This window comes from Pteropus alecto, unplaced genomic scaffold (genome assembly GCF_000325575.1).
Source record: "Pteropus alecto unplaced genomic scaffold, ASM32557v1 scaffold146, whole genome shotgun sequence".
In the NCBI taxonomy this organism is placed as follows: domain Eukaryota; kingdom Metazoa; phylum Chordata; class Mammalia; order Chiroptera; family Pteropodidae; genus Pteropus; species Pteropus alecto.
Window position 1 is genome coordinate 15,359,271 of NW_006442107.1, and position 20,702 is coordinate 15,379,972.

The 20,702-nt window shown below is 32.5% G+C and overlaps 1 protein-coding gene across 9 annotated transcripts in view; it reads left to right on the top strand.

Moving 5' to 3' along the window:
* The window catches only part of NOL4 (nucleolar protein 4), a 276,392-nt gene that overhangs the window by 66,795 nt on the left and 188,895 nt on the right, over positions 1-20,702 (top strand). For 6 of the 9 annotated variants that reach the window (XM_006919989.2, XM_025038634.1, XM_006919990.2 and 3 more), the window contains exon 2: positions 11,822-11,971. In XM_006919989.2, coding sequence (XP_006920051.1) covers positions 11,822-11,971 — 150 coding nt within the window. Of the gene's footprint in view, positions 1-11,821; positions 11,972-12,971; positions 13,013-20,702 lie in introns of all 9 variants that reach the window. The other 3 variants (XM_025038637.1, XM_025038635.1, XM_006919993.1) reach the window with 1 other exon arrangement.

The window sequence follows — 20,702 nt, forward strand, 5'->3', positions numbered from 1 at the left end:
CATTCTTTCAACACCTTTGGTGTTGGACAAGAAATTATTGCCATGCCTAATGTCATCTAGATTTTTTCCTATATTACCTTCTAGGAGTTTATACAATTTTGAGTTTTACATTTAGGTACGATCTATTTTGAGTAAATTTTTGTGAAGAATATAAGATCTATGTCTAGATGCGCGCTCTCTCTCTCTCTCTCTCTCTTTTGTGCATAAGGATGTCATTACTCCAACACCATTTGTTGAAAAGATTACCTTTTATTCATCATATTGCCTTTGTTCCTTTGTTAAAGACAAAGGAACTCTTTGGGTCTTTTTCTGCACTTTACATTCTGTTTCATTGATCTGTGTATATTCTTTCACCAGTCTGACACTGTCTTGACTACATTAGCTTTACAATAAGTCTTGAAGTTGGATAGTGTCAGTCCTCTGACTTTGTTCTTCTTTAATATTGTATTGGCTCTTCTGGGTGCCTTTTACTTTTTCCCACATGTTTTAGGAAACGATCCCCCAAACTATATCTCTTTACATAAAAGCTTTAGTTAGATGTTTGAGGGACACACATCTATAGTAAAGTAACAACTAACCTTTATTGAGTCCTTACTAAATTCCATGCAAAGTTCAAGTTATCTTCAAACTGAGCCAAAATGATATAATTAAACCCAAGATAAGTGCTATAATTATCTTCATATTTCAAATGAGAAAACCAAGGCCCACAGAGATGTAAGGGGATTGCCCAAGGAAACTTAGAAGTAAATGGTGGAATATGGTAGTTTGTTTCACAGAGGCAAAATGTGGTATCACTTCCCAATACCTACAAGCATGAGCCAGCTGTTTGGCAAAGAGATTCTACATATTGTCCAGGTTATAAAGATACAAATTGTACTCTAATTGGATGTTTACTGATCAAGTGCTATATACCAAGGACTACTCTACGTATTACAATTTCAAAATAATTATCACTAAGCATCTTCTCTTGATGAGCTCATTGTGCAGAGTAAGGATCTTTTTTCACAATAGTCCCAAACTAGAATCAACCAAAATGTTCATCAACTGGAAAATGGACAGATTGTGACTTGGCCATGCAATGGAATATTATTCAGAAATAAAAAGAATGGCATATTGATGAATACAAACACATGAACAAATTTCTAAATTATTATGCTAAATGAAAGAAGTGCAACACAAGCAAGTACACAAGTACCTACTATATAATTCCACCATATAAACATTTGGAATAGTCAAATACTAACCTCCAGTGATTGAAATCATTAGTCATTGCTCAGAAGAAGTACAAAAGTTATCTGATGATGGAAATATTTGCTATTTGATACGTTTACTTAAACTGATTGAACAGTATACTCAAGATCTGAGCATTTCACTATACAAAAATTATAAAAAATTTAAAAAATAGCATATTAAATGATAAAAACAGGAATGGTTAAAGGAAGGTAGAAGCACAGGGAAATAAGTGAGTAACTTAATTTTAAGGAGTCAGGGAAAGCTTTATGGAAGACTGTACATGTGAGATGGGTTTTGAAGAGTAAACAGGAATTTGCCGTTTGAAGAAAGACATTCTAGGGAGAAAGCAGAGAATATTAATTTATTAGTTCCTTAATTTATTCATTTATCTGCTCAAAAATTATAGTCTACTTATTCTCTGCTTAGTACAATTCTAGGTCCTTGTGATAGAGCAGTGAAAAAGACAAATGTACCCTTTGCCTGCAGAAAGTTTAGATTCTAGTGAGAAAACCATGAGTTATAAGTTTTATGGAATTTTCAGGGAAAATTGAGAAGTTCGTTGTGATTAGAACATGTTAGAATGGCGAGAGATAAGGTGGATCATGGTAAATAAATTGGAACCATATTAAGAAGATTTCAATGTATAATAGATTAAGGAGTTTGAGTTTTATCTTATATATATTAAAGCCTAGTAGAAAATAAATCATAAGTTGATGTAGTTATAAATTTTTAAAGAACATTTTTGATATTTGAGGACAAACTGGAACGAAGAAAAACTGATAGAAAAGTGATAAAGAGAATGCTGCTTCCATAGTCTAAGCCAGGGTTGGCAGAAACTCAGTCCATGTGTCACCTCATATTTTTGAGCCCATAGTAGACAATGCTAACCCATAAAAGTACTGGTCCTCACCAAGTCAGAACAGGGCATTACATATTAGATACCCATTATTAAAAATAAATTTGGCACATGAAATGAAACCTATTTGTGACTCCTGGTCTAAGCTCTAAAAGTCATTTCCTGGGTGAGTAAATCGAAAGCCCAGTAGAAAAGGGGAAGGGAGTGAACTGGAGAGCCAGTCCAGAGGTAGAATTATTTGATCACTCTATAAGAGAATGACTCAGAATTTTAGATTGCAAATCTATGTGACAATAACATTAAACATAATAAAATAATGATAATAGCAATAGCAATAACACAGGGCATAGACTGCATTTGGATCCTTGAGGAAGTGTGATAAAGTTTTGACAAAGATCTCACCCTACATCTCATTAGTTAATCTTCGTGTTTACTTCCCAGTGAAACTCTATTGTAGCTCTTCTGATCAATTTAGAAGGAAAGAACCTTTCTTCCTAGGCTTTGATTCCTTGCCTTATAATAGGTCAAAAATTTGTAACTCAGTTACTACTCTCAGAGTTTTCTTAAAATTACGTCATTTCTTTTTTCTGAGATTATGACTCACAAGATTGACCTCTTAATTGTAAAGGCTTTAAATTATTTTCTTTCTTGTTAGTATCTTCTTCCAAATATATTCATGCATTATATAGGCCATTGGCCATGGACACCATATGTCTTTTGACCTATTAATTTTGTTACTAAGTTTTCAATGAATATTAGCATCTCTAATATTCATTTTTATTTGCCTTGCTCTAGTTCTTAGTACTAAAGGTATAAAAGAGGCTTTACCTGTCTTTCAGGTAATGATTATGTCTGTCAGTTAAGGGAAAATGTAAGAAGATGCAGTTGTACCACTCAATCACAGCCCAAAACGGAATTATCCACAATAATAACCAAGAGAGATAGCTCAAAGTAAATTTTCAGATGAATCCTAAATTTACATAAAATAAATCAGTTTTCAAGGAGAGAAATTTAACTTTTACCTTTTTCTTGGTTACTATATAAACTGTTAACAGATATTGCTGCAGAGAGACGATGAAAAAGCAGAAGAGCATACAGCCTAAATAATACGCGGTTAATCAGTACCTCAAAATCAAATGTCATTAGTACTTCAGGGGCAGCAACAGCATGCGTCAGGGAAGTGGTGAAAAGTTGCTTCTGTAAGGCAGTATCTGACAAGTAAAGCCCATTTTGCCAGCATCTGACCATATGGCAAAGCAGTGTTTTTTTGACTTTCTTGTGCTGGAAGGGATTGGCCTCCTAGTAACTTGGACTTTGTGCTGAAAAGAGACTGAATATTTTTCCATAAATAATTATAATTATCTTCTCATTGAAGACACATAAATTTGGAATTCAGTAATTTTCTTGGGTAAATCATCAATTTTGGAAAGAAGTGGAATTAAATTTTCTCTATTTCTGCAAATGCATTGCTGGTACAAAATTAATACATCTTGTATAGGTTTGTCTCTCAAAAACTTATTATTTAGGTTGAAGTATTTTAGGTAGAAATACTTCATTTTTGTCTTCATGCGACTTTTATTTTGTATTATTTTTTCTTTTCCTAGAAATAATGTTTGTTTAAAATTCTACAAGTTATCTTCTTGTTTTCTCTTTTAAACATAGTAATTGAAACACTTTAGATGTTAAGGAATGCTGCAGATGAAAAGTTCATAATTTGGTTTATAAACATACTATTTTACATATGATTAAGGTGAATTTCTTCAATAATCAATACATAAAATTGGAGATTTCTTTTTTTAGCTCGAGATTTCTTACAAATTATTTGCCAGATGTTTTGTCACTGTTTGTTTTTAAATATATGAGTGAACTAAAGCCCTGAAGGCCAAATGGCAGGGTTTACCCCTGAGGCTGACAAGAGAGTTTAGGGCAGCAGATGGCCACTTTGAAAATTAGCACATTTGCTTGAGTAAGAGTGGAAGTGTACATTTTCATGTCTCTTTCATCTTTCTAGAGGTAACTGCTTGAGCTCCGCAGCCCTGGGTTTGTGTCTTAGCACAATCTAGTGATTTGAGAAAATTATTTATATTCTTTGTGCCCAGCTTCTTGTATGTAAACTGGGAATAGTGACAGTGTCTGATCCCAAAGAGTGGCTGAGAGAGTAGAGGACCACATGTGCTTCTCAGGGACTGCCTGAGCACAGTGCAGCCTTAATGCACAGCAGCTCTTGCCGCTGCCCATTTCCTCTTTCCTCAGCCCCACAGCTTCTACTCCATCCAACAACTTCTCTGTTTCAATTTACTCCTTACTTTTCCATTAATGTTTTTGGACAGCAGGGGTCTCATTCACTTCTCTTCCTCCTTTTAAATTCACTCATTGATTTCTTCATCTTGCCCTCACATTTAAACAGTCATCAACAATGGCTGAATTTTCCTTCCCAAATTTCTCTCAACTGTCCCTCCCTTTCCCCTCTGGTCACTGCCTCCCTTGTTTCATCTGGATGTACTCTACATCTCACTGTGCTAGTAGTTGTTTAAGGCACTGGTTTGACTTTGGAATTCTTATGTTAAAAAACTCTGGAATAGTTTTCACTGCATATAAAATAATATATTTCTGCCACATTTGATAGCCACAACCACATTGTGTCTACCCAGCATTGAATTCCATTCTCATCTATAGCTTACTCCTAAACTCTAATTTTTCAACCTTGGCTACATATTAGAATCATTGAGGGAAATATTTTAAAAAACCCATGCCTAGGTGCACCCCTGACCTATTAAATCACATTTTCTTGGGGAGGAACGTAGGCCTCAGACTATTTTTTAAAGTTCACCAAGAGATTCCAATGCATAGCCAGGGTTGAGAAGCAGCATTGGAGCATGTTGGCTGTATCATACTTTACTTATTACAGTCTCTTTTGGCATAGCCATCAAAACTACTAGTGGTAGACTGTAAACTCTTTCAAGAAGGGAAACTTAAGATTTCTTTTTTAAATCAGCCAAAGTGATCTATCACAATATTTTGCACGTAGTAAAGGTAATTTCTTAAACCTCACCAATAGCTACATCTCCTCATATTGCTCCACTTCTGGGCTTCCTGATTGCATCTCTCTTGCAGAACTTTATTTCAAGGCATCTGAGTGTCTTTATGTATTTACATAAAGACACTAAGTTATGTTTTAGATACATTTCTGTCTTCATAGACTGAATCCTCCTATTTTTCTTCCCTCATCACTGTAACTCAGCATAGGACCACTGATCTTCCAATGGAAGGTGAGCATATAGAGTCAGCTGAATAGGGTAAGAGCAAAGGTACATTTTCAGTTTAGTTAGGCAGGGCCTCAAAGGCATTGGTGAAAATTAGATTAGATTATTTATAGAAGATCTCTGTAAATTCCTGGGTTTAGGACCCAAGTCGAATGTTGTGAATTTATATTTATTTCATAATCTGTTTTTTCTTTATTATGTTGTTTATGAATTGGCAGCCCTTCATATTGCTTTTACTTCTGAATATTTTATTAAAATTTCTATCTATCACATCAATTAGTTTATGATCATGATTTTGCCCACTAGAATATCTGTGATAACTGCTGGACTGAGGAAAGAAAAGTGATAACTGTTTTCATTCATTGGTTACTAGATAATAAATGTGCTATATTGGCCTTAATATAAATAATCTAATCTAATTTTCACCATATGTTACAATGGTATCCTTAAGCTAGCTTGTACTAGCTAATGAGCACTAATAGTTAAATTTTAAGAATTTTATAAACCATTTGTGAAACACAACTATTATTAAAATTAAATGATATAGACTTATTAAGGAATTTATATTAAAAGGTGGTAAATAGTCACAACTTACCACTGCCTAATTATTTTACTACAATATACTATTACCTACATTCTTATTGTGGTTATTTTGGTCTATAATATCAGTATACTGAAAATACTACATAACAGTACACTATTGTGCATCTCTTCCCAACTCTGGGATCTGTAACTTCATACTGGTAGCTTGAAATATGGTGAAAGTATGTACACCACAGAAATTAGTAAATGCCATAAATCAGGGCCGGATTTATTGTTTTGTTTTTTGTCTTTGTGCTGAAGCTGAAAGAAGTTTCAGTTTAATAAGTAAAATTTATACAATTGTGAAATAGTAGATCACATATCATATTAAATTACAAATCTTACTGAGAAAAGAGTTTGCAATGAAATTCTACTTGATATATCATAGTTCAATTGAAACCATAGGCTGGCTAGATATGAGTTCAGCAAATGAAAATATTCTGTGAGAATTAGTTCTCTATTTGGAATTTCTCTGTATGGAATTTACAATAAATATATTTTATTGTTATTTATGAACTGTATGCTACACATTCTTTATATAATTGAAATCGATGATAATCATATACATTTATATATATTTTTGTGAGACAGTTATTAAACATTAACTAGCACATCACAGTAAACCTTGATGATTGAATTGCTTCATTTCCATTGTAAGTTCCACTGGGTTTTGGACTGTTTGAATTTGTATTGTATAAGCTCCTCTTTTTGTTTTTGTTTTTTGCATATTTGTACTCAAAATACAAACCTATTGGAAACCACATATTTTGACAGCTTTGCTGAGATATAAAGTGTACAATTCAATGTTTCTAGCATATCCAAAGAATATAAAACTATCATTCTCATCTAATTTTAGAGCATTTTATCTCTTCTAATAGATACTTGTACTTGTTAACAGTCAATTTCCATTCTCCCCTCCTTGCAGTCCTAAGCAGCCAATAATTTACTTTACATTTATATAAATTTTCCTCTTCTGGATATTTCATATGAAAGAAACCATACAATATATGGGATTTTTGTGTCTGGCTTTTACTTAGCACAACGTCTTTTACTTAGCAAAATGTCTTCTCTTACTTAGCATAATGTCTTCAAGGTTCATCCATGGTATAGCATGAATCAACACTTTATCCCTTTTTATGGATGAATAATATTCCTTTGTATGTTTATATTATATTTGTTTATATGTTCATCAGTTCAGGATCATTTGAATTATTTATACCTTTTTTGATTATTATGACTATGCTATTATATTTTGTACAGTATATTTTTTGTGAGTACATGATTTCATTTCTCTTGAATAAGTAGATGGGTATGGGCTTGCTAAGTCATCTAGTAAGTTTATGTTTAATTTTCAACTTCTTGTCAAGCTGTTTCCAAAGAAACTATTATTTTGTATTCCCATCAGCAATGAATGAGGGTTCTAATTTCTCCAAATTCTCACCAATATTTATTTTGTGAATGAGATATTTGTGAATGACATATTACTAATGATGTTGAGCATTTTTTTCTTGTGTTTTTGCCAATACTGCTCTGTTTCTGTCTCTGTTGTGCAGTTATTGTCAAGTGTAAATAATTTTTTGGAGTATTGTTATCTTAATAATATTAAGCTTTTTGATCCATAAATATAGGATGCCTTACCAATAGTACATGAGAGTTCCCTTTTTTCCACATCCTTGCCAAACACTTATTATTTCCTGACTTTTTGATAATAGTCATTCTAACAGATGTTATCTCATTGTGCTTGTAATTTGCATTTTCCTGATGATTAGTGATGTTGCACATCTTTTCATGTGCCTGTTGGCCATTTCTATGTCTTCTTTGAAAAAACGTCTATTTAGATCCACTGTCCATTTTTTAATCAGATTATTCTTTTTTTTGTCATTGAGTTACATGAGTTCTTCACATATTTTGGATAGTAACCTCTTATTGGATATATGAATTTGCAAATATCTTCTTCCATTTTGTAGGTTGCATTTCAGTTTTGCTGATGGTTTCTCTAGCTGTGCAGAAGTTCGTCATTTGATATAGTCCCATTTGTTTATTTTTTTTTTGCTTTTGTTGCCCTTTCCTTTGGAGTCAAATCCATAAAAACATCACTAAGACAGATGCCAAGGAGCCTACCACCTATGTTTTTTCTAAGAGTTTTGTAATTTCAGGGCTTAAGTTTTAAGTCTTTAATTCATTTTGAGGTAATTTTTATGTATGGCATAAAAATATGGTCTGGTTTTATTCTTTTGCTTGAAGATGTCCAATGTTTTTTGTTTGAAGTTTATGTTCTGTCATACTAATATAGCTATTCCAGCTCTTTTATGTTTTTTTTTTTTGTTGTTTTCTTATTTGTGCTGCTTTGTTGCCATCCTGTGTTATTTTCTTACTTGGAACTCCAATACTGCTCTGTTTCTGCCTCTGTTGTGCAGTTATTGTCAAGTGTATTACATTTCTTTATGTTATTATTCTAATAATACAAGTATTAACATATCGTTTAGGCAGTTGCCTTTTAAATAAGTCAATAAAGAATAAATAAGTAATTATAATGTCTTTGGCTTATTTATTTATCTATCTATCTATCTATCTATCTATCTATCTATCTATCTATTTATTTATTTACCTTTACTGCCGTTCTCGGTATTTTAATGTGGATTTGAACTACTGTCTGATGTCACTTACCACTTTCATACTGGAAAACTTCCTTTAGTATTCATTTTAAAGCATGCCTACTAGCATTGAATTCTTTGTTTTATCTAGAGATGTCTTTAATTCATCTTCATTTTGAAAGCTAGTTTTTCCATGTATAAATTTTTGTTTGACAATTTTTTACATTTAGTACTTTGAATGTGTCATGCCATTGCCATCTGGCCTCCATTATTTCTTCTGAGAAATAATCTTTTAGTCTTTTGGTTTCCTTATACGAAATGAGTCATTTATCTCTTGCTGCTATCATGATTTTCTATATGTCTTTGGTGTTCAATGTTTCCACTATAAAATATCTATTTGTGAATTTCTTTGTGTCTGTGGGACATGAAATTTATTAAGCTCAAAGCTTATTGAATATGTCTTTCCAGTTCCTAAAGGGCCTCATTACTCCTTATTTTCTTACAAAGAACATTTGGCTCATCTTCATGGTAGGTCCTATCCCTGGGCATTTTTGAGTTTTAGTAATGGAGTGTGGATGTGAATTGAACTTGAATCACAGTTGTGAGTAAGCAGATCCATGTGACAAAAAGATAATAGATTATTTCCCTTTCTCAATATATATGGCTTCAATACTGTCATGATAAGCACTGAACTTATAATTTCTTGAAATAATGTTGACTGTTAACTGATGATTGTGCAGCATCTTCAATATATGCTCTTGTATCACAACTTGTGCCTTCTGTACTCTAATACATAACCATCTGTAGTTGTTTAAATAATGGCCACTCAAATATTTCAAGTCCTAATTCCTGGAAATTTTAAATGTTACTTTGTTTGGTAAAAGAGTCTTAAGTTAAAAAATTTGAGATGAGATTCCTCTGGATAATCTGGTTGGGCCTTAAATGCCATCATATAAAGTGGGTTGTTATAAGAGCAAGATACACATAGGAAAGATATCTCAAATAGGAGAAGGCCATGTAATATGGCCCCGAACCAGAGAATGCTGGCAACTACTGGAAGATGGAAGGAACAAAGAATGGGTTCTCCCCTAAAGCTTCCAAAAAGGGTGCAGCTCCACTGACACCTTGATTTTGGACTTCCAGCCTCCAGAATTATGAAAGAATAAATGTCTCTTGTTTGAAGTCACCCATTTTGTGGTAATTTGTTACAGAAACCACAGGTAATTAATGTACAACTCTAGCCATGATTTGTTCTAAATTTTCTGTGCTAGACTGCAGACTATGCAAAGACCTGGATTATCTGTCTCATACACCTTGGAAACTTCAACACTTAGCAGAGGGCTTAACAGTATTTGGTCTTTGTGGAATACTTGTTGAAAGAATGAATAAATAGGCCGTAATTCCTAAAGCACTCATAGTGTACTAACTATACAAAATTACTACATTTCTGATTAACCAGCAAAAGAACTGAGAGGAAACAGTAAAAAATTTATGACAAGGAGAAAAGTGGATGGTTTTGTTTTGCTAGTGGGTAAAGATTTGCTAGGATTTTCAGCCTAGGAAAAGTAGATGTTCACTGAAGAGTAGGGACTAGGCTGGGGTTGTGGGGGTGGGAATCTGAGGTGATACTTCCCAAGCATTGTCCTCTAAGCTATAACAACTTTCCAGGCTGTTCACTTCCATGTCCCAATGCAGCTTCTCTGTACTTGGACTGTATATTGGTCCGGCATCACAGGGCAAAGAGAGTTTATTCAGGCGTCCAGTATAGAAGAACGATAAAGAAGATGATAAAGGTGAGGTGTGAGAAAGGTCCGAAACCTAGTGAGGCTCCACATGCATCATAGAGAATTTGTGAGGGAGCACTTCACATTTAACAAAGGCAAAATGCCTAGCTGTTTGGCCTCATATACAACTTCTTACAAATATAGTTATTTGAATATGCTGCTTTATGCATTGCTACTTCTGAGGCCTGTTGTAAATCAGAAAAAAATCAAAATCAAAATAACAGAAGGTAGTACTGAGCAATTTCTTTTCAGTTTTGCAATGACTTGAGTCTGCTAGGACTATTATTCAAAGAGGCTCTTGCCATTTGACTCATTGACTGCATAATAATTTTGCTGAGATTAATCACCTCCTTGTGCTGTGTGCCAGCATTAATGGCTGTGTCATGTCACTACAGGTTATGCCTCAGGATCTAAATAAGAACACTGTGTGTGTGTGTGTGTGTGTGTGTGTGTGTGTGTGTGGTGTGGTGGGGATGGATATGCGTTTGCAAGCAAGAAATTCATGTTGTACCTGTGTAAGATTAAATTTCATTCTTATCTCATTCCAAACTTATTTTTTATTCCTTTCTATTATCTATGAGATCTTTTGGCTCTTTGCTACACTTCCCATTGCCATGGCTTTTGCCTCCTTGAACTACCACCATTTCAAATTCTATTTCTTCCAAGAAGCTACTTCAGCACGAGGTCATACCTTTATTCTGGGAACTCCTATTTTGCTTATATTTTTATCATGATCATCAAAATGACAAGAGCCACCATTTTTTGAGTGTTCACTATATGCCAAATATTGAGTTACATCTTTTACATATTTTATTTAATTCTTACAGTTCTGTTAAGTGGGCTCTATTATCTGTATTATAATTCAGAAAACTGAAATTTGAGAAAACTGAAATTTAGGTAAGTTTAAGTCATTTGCACAAAATACACAATTTCCGAGTGGAGGATTCAAAGTTCACAACTAGGTAATTTCTAGAAATCACATTTTAACCTTTAACACATACTATCCCTTAGTCTAATATTAATAGTATAATGGATACATTTTCTTTCCTAGATTATACAATGTTTAAGGATAGAGATTCCGTATTTTTTATTCCTCTAATAACAACTTCCTGTACCCAGCAACTCAATAAATATTAATTGGATGAATGAATCAATATCTAGAATGAAATTATTGTAATAATATTACTAAGCTTTAAATATATTTTAATTTATATAGGGTTCTACTAATAGCTGTACAGAAGTTATTATAAAACATTAAAAATGGTATTTATGGGTAGGCATGATTAACTATGCCAAATATCCTTTTTCATACTTCTTAAAGTTCTATGTGTAAATAATGGGTTAAATGATGCAATATTTATGCATGATCTAAAAAAATTTCCTATCTAGATGATTTGGTTCAGTTTATGAAAATATTTCCGTTTAATTGAGTTTATATGTTAACTTTGTAATAAATGCACACTTAAAAAAATTAACCTTGTGGTTCTTTTTTTTTGGTTTTCTTTCCAGGATGGCGTAGGGGTAGATGAAAAGCTGTCCTTACGACGAGTAGCTGTGGTTGAAGATTTCTTTGACATTATCTACTCGATGCATGTGGAAACAGGGCCAAATGGAGAACAAATTCGGAAACATGCTGGACAAAAGAGAACTTACAAAGCAGTAAGTTAAAAATATTTTTAAAAAAAGAAAAGAAAAAGGAAAAGGCATGAATTTTGAATTTTGGTATTATGAATGCTTATTACAAATGGATTAAATAATTATAAATATTTTATCTTCAACTTAAATTAGACCATATCATGGTCACACTCAACATTTAAAGTATAATTTAATTATTACTGATTCTATTTTTGTCCTTTGTTCACCAAGTCTATTGTATATAATTTAAACGTATCTCTAGTATTTTCATATTGTTTTCTTTAAATATGCATAAAATGTGGTAGTCCCAGTCAAATGCCCACAAATGGGAAGATATATTTGTGTTATTTATTCACTGTATCATGATATATGAATTATGGACTGGAATATATGAACTTTTGTGCTACCACTACAGTCTTAACATTCCATTCCCTTTGAATTATATTAATATGTTTAGGTGTTCCCTATTTAATACTTATAATCACATGAATAAGAAATTTTATGTACTTTTTTTATGTCTCCTTATATTAAATACATTTGTCCTAAAGGGTATACATTAAAAAAATTTTCAGAATAGATTATTAAAAGATATGTGTTATTTTCATAGATTTAATGCCCTTGAACATTTTTAAATGAATATATAATGTTTTTATCATAAATTATGTGAAAAGCAGATTTAATTAACTGTTAAATATTGAAATACATATTGTCAAAATAGAGTTACATATTTCTAAAGTGTCTAATTATACTTACAGTTTGATCTAGACACTTTAATCTAGCATTTTATTTAATTACAAAGTTTATGAAATTGTCTTAATATAGATATGTCATCCTTTCTAGGAAAATTGAACAGTAAATTATTCTTTTTTAATATGAGCAAAGTATACATCAAAAGTATTTTATCAGCAGTCAGAATAATATCCTTTTTTAGAAATCTTATTGAACTTTGCTTTTGGCTGCTTTATATTAACTGTTTTCAGCTATATTGATACACGATATCAGTCTGGATCCATTTTTTTTTCAGATACAGAAAAATGTGTGAAATGCTCAAAGTTTCAAATACAGGTACATATGTTTGAAAATTAGCTACTGAGCATAAGAAATAGCTTCTTTTCCATAACTATTTTTTGCTATATTTCCAGGGTCATATTGAATCTTTGTAGTTGCATAATAACCCCTAATACATGTTGTATTTATCTCTCCTTCTCTATGGTTTTGTTTCTTGGCTGTTTCCAAATTGCATGGTTTGTGGGCAGGCACTATTGTAAGTTTCCTTACATAATTCTGCCACATAAACTTTCTTTTGACTTACATAACTCAGGAGACATTCTTATCATGACTAATGACAATTACCTACCTTTTTCAGGATATTTTTTATGTACACTAATATTACTGAACATACTCATTTCACCTGTCTCTTAAGCCAGGTTTTTATCTCTAGGCGATAATAGGAAAAAATTGTATATTGATCTACTAATATCACTAACTGTGTATTCTTATGATGATTCATTTTCATGAACTAGCTTCCTGAACTTGATAGGACTTTGTAAGGTAGAAATACATAAATTCAATTGTGTTAAATGAAAAACAGACATAAAACAAGTGGCTTCATTGTCAGTAGTAGTGTGGCAGCCAAATCTGATTAGGTTCTAAAAGCAATTTAAAATGATTTATTCTTTCAAATGTACTAATAGAGACCTTTAAAGTGGAAACATGAGTCAATGACATAGATCCAAATTTCTCACCCTGTATTTTCTTAAATGAAATGTAGAGAATCTGATCCATTGTCATTTTGCATGACAAACACAATAAGTTGATAAACATGTTTCCAACATGTATCATTTTGCATTAACTTTATGAGAACATTTTTTGCATTATCAACTTCAAAAATATAAGCAACATCTGAAACATCATCCATTCTCCCTTGAAAACATTCTTTTTGAAGATCCTTCTCTGCCCAGGTTTATTTTTTATTTTCACATCTTAAGTGTTCTCACCTTTTCCAAATATCATGAAGGTTATTTCTGGCCTAACATTTTGCCTTCTGGTATCTCTAAATTGAATCCTAATTAGGAAGCATTTCCATTTTATGGAGTAATAATTCATCATAGGAAAAAAAAAAAAAGAATGACTGCAATGCCAGCAAAACTGTGTACTTGACTCCACAATGAACTTAAGTCTAATGTTAAAAATTAATATAAATGTTCAATTAATGGGGCATAAAACTAAATGCAATTTGAAATGGAATGATTTAGTGCTATTAGGGCCCTAGACTGTTGGGTCAGAGTTTAGTTCTCAATACTAATGTCATTGGTAGAATTAGCTAGGTACCTATTGCAGTTATAATGGTTCCATTAAGTTTAAGATTTTTTTTCTACTTCTAACACATTAACTCATAGAGCATGCACGATTATGTTTATTGACCTTCTTTTTCTTCCTTTTCCTACATGGCCAAGAAACCATACTTATACAACTAATCATTAAAGCGTGTCATATTGTCTTAATAATATTATCAATAGATTTAGTGGTCATTTTATTTACTTTGCCTTTTTTGCAAATCTTTCTATGTTTTCACTCTGCAGGAAATGGTGGTCCTTTAATATTGGATTAACTTTTGAATGCTATTTGTTTTTACCTATCTGCAGTATATCATTCCTTGAAATATCTAGGCATTCTCCTTAAATTTTATTGCAAACTAATTTGACTCTAGATAAAAATTGGAGGGTATATGTTCGATTACTCATGCGTTCTTTGAAAAAATCCACATAAAATGACACATTTTAGGAATATGTGAAGGCTATCATAATTATTTTCAGTCATTGTTGAATTCTAGTGTCTTTTAGGTCTGCTTTTTCTACATTTGCCCCTGTCTCCATATTAACTGTTATTGATGCATTAAATTTGTTTCCTTAATATATTTGACTATTGTAATTATCACTTACATTGAAACTTAAAATATATCTTTGTATGGAAAGTGATTGCAGGGACTTAAGAATTTGGAGAGTCACTTCAAAATTAATGATGCAACATTAAAGAAACAAATGTGGGATGTTGTTTGCTGTTCTAGTCCTTAACTCTTCTCAACTTCTTCCTGAACTCCACCTCCAGGGACTGTATCACTCTTCTCCATTGTCTTTTAGCACTTGTATTCTATCACAGGCTAAGCACAGCTGCCTTTTCAGAGTTCTTTCTTAGGTTAGGATCCCACTAAAGGATTAAGTTTCAGGGATCTTTCTTGCTACATATAAATGTAGAGTAACTGGAGGAAATCCAGGAATTAAGGGGAAAAGTTAGTGTTTTCAATAGAGAGAACAGTCTGCATATATATGTACACACACACTCACAACTTGTAGTGTGATACAGTAAACTTACATGTATTACTCACATACATAGCTGCCAATAATTACATTTATTTAATTCAGAGTGGAGAGCATATGCTATAGCTTGAAGAAAATAGGCTGGAAGCCAGACAAACTCAGTTTCGACTTTCAAATTTAGCACTTCCTAACTGTGTTACTTTTGGTAAATTATTTACTTTTTTTTTCTCTTTCTTTTTAGAGGAAGATAATGACATACGTGATGTGGTAAAATAAATGAGTTAAGATGCATGACATGTTTGACATATGGTAAACTTTTGAATGTTATTTCTCCTTCTTTATCTGTTCACTATGCATGTTCCAGGTAGAGGGACAAGCAGAACAATTAACAGAGATCTATCACTGCCTTAATTATATTATGGATATAATTTCCTCTGCCTGCCCCATGCATCTGTGTCAGGAGATAAGAATAGTAATAACTTATACATTTTTATGTGCATCCCGTAGATGTCACTCTTCCTGGAAGCCCACAGTGTAACTTTTATCTAAGGTATGACTGGGTTGACAGAAAACATGAAAGAATGACAGAGTTCCTGTGTTTAGGAGCTCTCCTGCTAGATGAAGTTTGTGAGGATTTCAGTTATTCCATTTGCTTTTCCCAAAGGTTAATTCTGTTAATTTCAAATAAATTTTTTAAAAAATTTAAAAACGGTCTCTCTTTAAAGAATTTCTTTTTGATGTTAATTGAACATTTCTTTCCAGGGATATACAGTAGAAAAATAACATATCATGCAGAATTTCTGCATTCCTACTCTAAAAATTAAAAAGGAAAACTTTTATCAGTTCTAGAACAGTTAAACTTATTTAGTTAGCATCATTTTATCCCTTTTTTATTAAAAAAAAAAGTACCTATTGGTTCAGCATCTCTATTTCTCAATAGGATATTTTAACTTGCATCAGTTTTTGCTAGTTTGTTATATAAAAATTCCAAAATTTTTGTCAACTTATAATGAGACTAATGAGTAAAATTTATAACCAATGTGGTGTGAAAAAAATAATGCTAAACTAAAACCTAAGAGTTCCAAACAATTAATATAACCTCTTTTTGGCTTAGGCTACAGTTCACTCACATATAAAATGAGGGGGCTATATTTCAGTTTTCCTCAAATTCTGAAGGCATAACACCAATTAATTTTATGTCTGTAAACCATCTTCTTTGATCTAATATAAAGAAAAAGCAAAATAATACAGCAAATAAACAAATACAGGACACTGCCTTTTTAATGCATGTGACTTTTTTTATTTCACTTTATTATTGTAAACTAGAGTGGCTTAATAAACAACTGTTAAGAGATTAAAAAAACTTAAAATTCCAAATTTAAAGTTTTTATAGACATTCTCTAATATTGAATTTGGTGATAATGTTATACAATAAGTCGTTTCACAGATGATTTCTAAATATTGAAGGCAGCTATTATAGTTAGACATGGCACACATAATATTAAATCCACTTTTGTTTTAGAACAGTGCCACTGTTTTTGTTAACTAAAAATAATATTCAGATTAATATGTCAGATATGTAAAACATCTCGGAAGGAAAAACAAATTAGTGACATGTCAATTAGAGTATTAAAAGGCAGTCTTAAAACAAAATAATGTACTGCCATCTATCAGAATTGATTTATTTCTCATGTAGGTTTAGTTAGAATTAGCACAGGTGGGCAGAGTTATAGTATAAAATGCTTTATACTCAGAAGCTGTCCTTTGGTAGTGGAGACCATCAGACATAAGAGCTCAACCAAACCAGTTCATCATCAACTAATGTCACAAATCCTATCATTAGTAATTTTCATATTAAACAATAATGTCCCAGTGAATACATAATTCCCTGAAAGGAGGATTAACCTTTTGGAGAAACCTCATTAACTCTTTATGACCAGCCTGGTAAATTGTTATTTTAGTGCACCCTTGTGGTGAAAATGAGCCAATGCAGCTTTTGAAACTACTCCAGACATTTAATGCTTTCTACCACTCAGATCCAGAGATTTAGGTGTTCCTAGGTACTTTGATGGTGTAATAAATAAAATATTCTGAATTTCCTTAAGTATATGCATGTGTATACCTGTATAAACACCTACATATATATTTAATTGGGACGAAATATAACAGGAAGTAGGAATAGGATGTGGGTAACTTGTATGAGGTAGGAAGAAAACGATGCCAGCTCTGATGTCAGCTAGACTTGGATTTAAATCCTGATAAGGAAAGTTCTATATGTGTGATTTTGGCATGTATTATTTATAGAGTTGATTTGAAACTCATAAATAGTACATGTAAAGTTTTTAACAATTGCTTCTAATATTATTATATTGAGGTGAATAGAACATGATTTTTTTGAAAAAATATGAAGTTTTTTTTTGTGAAGTGACAGGTGCTGTAAAGAGCTTTCTCTATTAACAAGATATTGAAAGGTCTGTTTCTTTCTTTGTGTCATCTGTGCTCCTCAGTGACCTATGGATACTTCCCAGCCATGTCTTCATTCATTTCTCAGAAGCATTTATTATTATTCATTAGCTTTATCAGTAGCAGTTTTAGTCATTTCACAATAAGTAAAAAGAAACTAGCCTTTACCTAGTTTTTTATCTGTTTATCTGCTCTACTCCTCATTCTCTCCTCCACTCTTGTTTTTCTGGTAATATCCTCTTTCAGTCAACTTATAGCACTATCATATTTAAGCAGGGCTCTGCTCCTTGACTATAGTGATTAGAAAGGAGGTGAATTCTGAAACTAATGTGATAACCTAGCTGCTGCATCTGAGAATTTGGAATTTGAACAAGAAATTTCTCTCCTGACATGCTTTTCTCTTCAGTAGAGAACATGCAAACATGATATCTTTTGTTATATGCATTCATTAGTTGTATAATTATGTGTATAGTGAAAAGCGATATTTCTTGATAGGGCATTATTGGCTTTTTGGGCAGACAGTTGACATTGTCCCAAGTACCCCAAGCCATTTAATATTCGTAACCCCTGAGCATTATGTTCCAACAACACAGACTCCAGTTATTGTGATAATCAAAATGCATTCCTACTCCCTATTTTCAAAAGTCACCTTTAGAGCACAAGTAAACACCCCAAGTTGAGTGACATTTTCTGAAGGAAGCCATATGGCTACTTGGTGTATCACGAAAATGTTTTCATTATTTGTTAGTTGTTGAGCAATTCAAGAAGTCAATGAATTCCGTGTCCATGGTACATTATCATCATCTCACAGACTGTACTTTGCCTGCATAAATTTATGAGGGTTGTGCAACTTACTAGACTCCCTAGTAGAATGAAGTCTAACTTTCTCCATTTTCTTCTGTTTCCCCTAAGATGGTTAATTCTTGCCTGCTTTGAGTGACTGCAGCAACAATATTCTTGGCTACCTATTTCAAAAGAAGTGCTGCTTCTCAATGACTAGCAGGGCGAAGTAAAGGAAACTTTAACAGAGAGAGTTGCGACAGCAGCCAGGGAGAGCTTCAGTGTGCCAATGAATTTGAGACCAGGAAGGTTGAATTCTACTTGTTATCCCCTAAGACCCAGTAAAAACACTAATATATCATTCTCTATACACTCTTCAGAAAAAATCAAAGAAGGAAATAAATTGTCTCATACTTCCCATTTGTGACTACATATTTTAATGTAGTTTTCATGCTACAAGTGATTGTATAAACACTTGATTTGCTGAGTCATTTTATTTACATGCAATATTTAGAGATTCTCTTAATTCTACTATTAGGGAACATGTATGAAGAAAAACTTTTTCAGTGCCTATCTGCTCATTTTTTTTGTCATTTAATATAAGAACCCTTCATACGACAGTCTGTTTCTTAACAGCTAAATATTCTAACATAAGCAACATAAAAACAGCACACACAAATTTACAGATATATATCGTTTATTTGACTCTTTTTTTTGATATTGTCTGTTACATTTGCTCAATTGATGACTTAATTATAGCAAAATACAACTCTAAATTAAAGATGTTCATCATTATAATAAAGATAAAACAAAAAAATATTCTTTATTACAAAGCAATACAGCTAAATTTGAAGTGTAATCAATGAAACAAAAACTATTTCCAATAAAAAGTGATGTATTATAATTAAATTACATTCTATTTCTTGTTTGCCTATACTTTAATCTACTAATTTATAGTGATACAGTGCCAGATTCATCTGATGTTGCCCTAGACTGCTGATACCCCTCTGTTTTCCTCCTCTAGTTTCTTTTAATCATGTAGTAAATTTCTGGGCCTTCGCCCAAACTGAGTGTCTTTTCCTTTTGCCTCCCACTTGTACCATTTCTTCATCCCTGGAGGATACTGACCTAACCTATTCCACTGCACCACATTCACTTTTCATTCCTCTCACCCTGCATTTGATGCGTTTGCCTCAAATTTCCAAATTGCCTGTGGCTAAATATGACCTGAACTGTCTAAAAATAGTCCTGCCTGCTTTAGACCTCCTTTGGATTCACCAGCCTTCATTTTAAACTTAACCATCTTCTCTCAACACCATAGCACCTTTCTTCAGATTAATAGAATGCTCGCCTTTACTTTCAGCCAGTGATTTTTACATTGTGTATCACAACTCATTATTGAGTTGTCAAGGCAATTTAGTGTGTTGTGATCACTTTTAAAAAGTGAAATAGAAAAGAGAAATGATCAATTTTATTATATAAATGTGTGTATGTACTAGCTTATGATGTAAAATATATTTATACCTGTGCTATTGGTCTAAAAAGTTGAAAAACATTACTTTAAATGAGCACTGTGATTTCAAATTGCCTGCAAACTGCCCAAGAATTACTTCCACTTACCCTGCTTCTTGCTTCTGTTCTTGGTGTATTTTCAGTTTTCCTGACATATCATTCTGTTCCTAATTTAAAATTATCTTTAGGCTCTAACCTATAGTTTCATTCATCTTAGATAAATGTACCATGTAAGGTGGCCAGATCTAAGAAATAATATGTAAGATGTCCAGTTATATTTGAATTTCAGATAGATAGTAATTTTTAATGTGTTTGTCCCAATACTGCATATTTATCTGGAATTCAAATTTAATTCGGTGTGCTGTATTTTCTCTAGCAACCTTAATTCTATTTAAAAATTAATCTGAGATATTTCTGATTGGGCAAGGTCACCTGCCCTTCACTAAATGAAAAAGGCAAGGGAAGTTGATGAATGGGTATGAAGACCGAATGTGGAAAATGATCAGAGAAAAAATATAGAAAAGAAATAGTGGACAGTGATAGGAACTGAAAGTATCATAGTGGAGTAAATGATAACAGTATCAGAGTCATAGCAAAACAAGTAATGTTGACAGGAACCCAAACAAAATCTGAGAATCCTCCACCAGGGGAGCAGTGTTGAGTTTGGGGTTAAAGTGCAAATC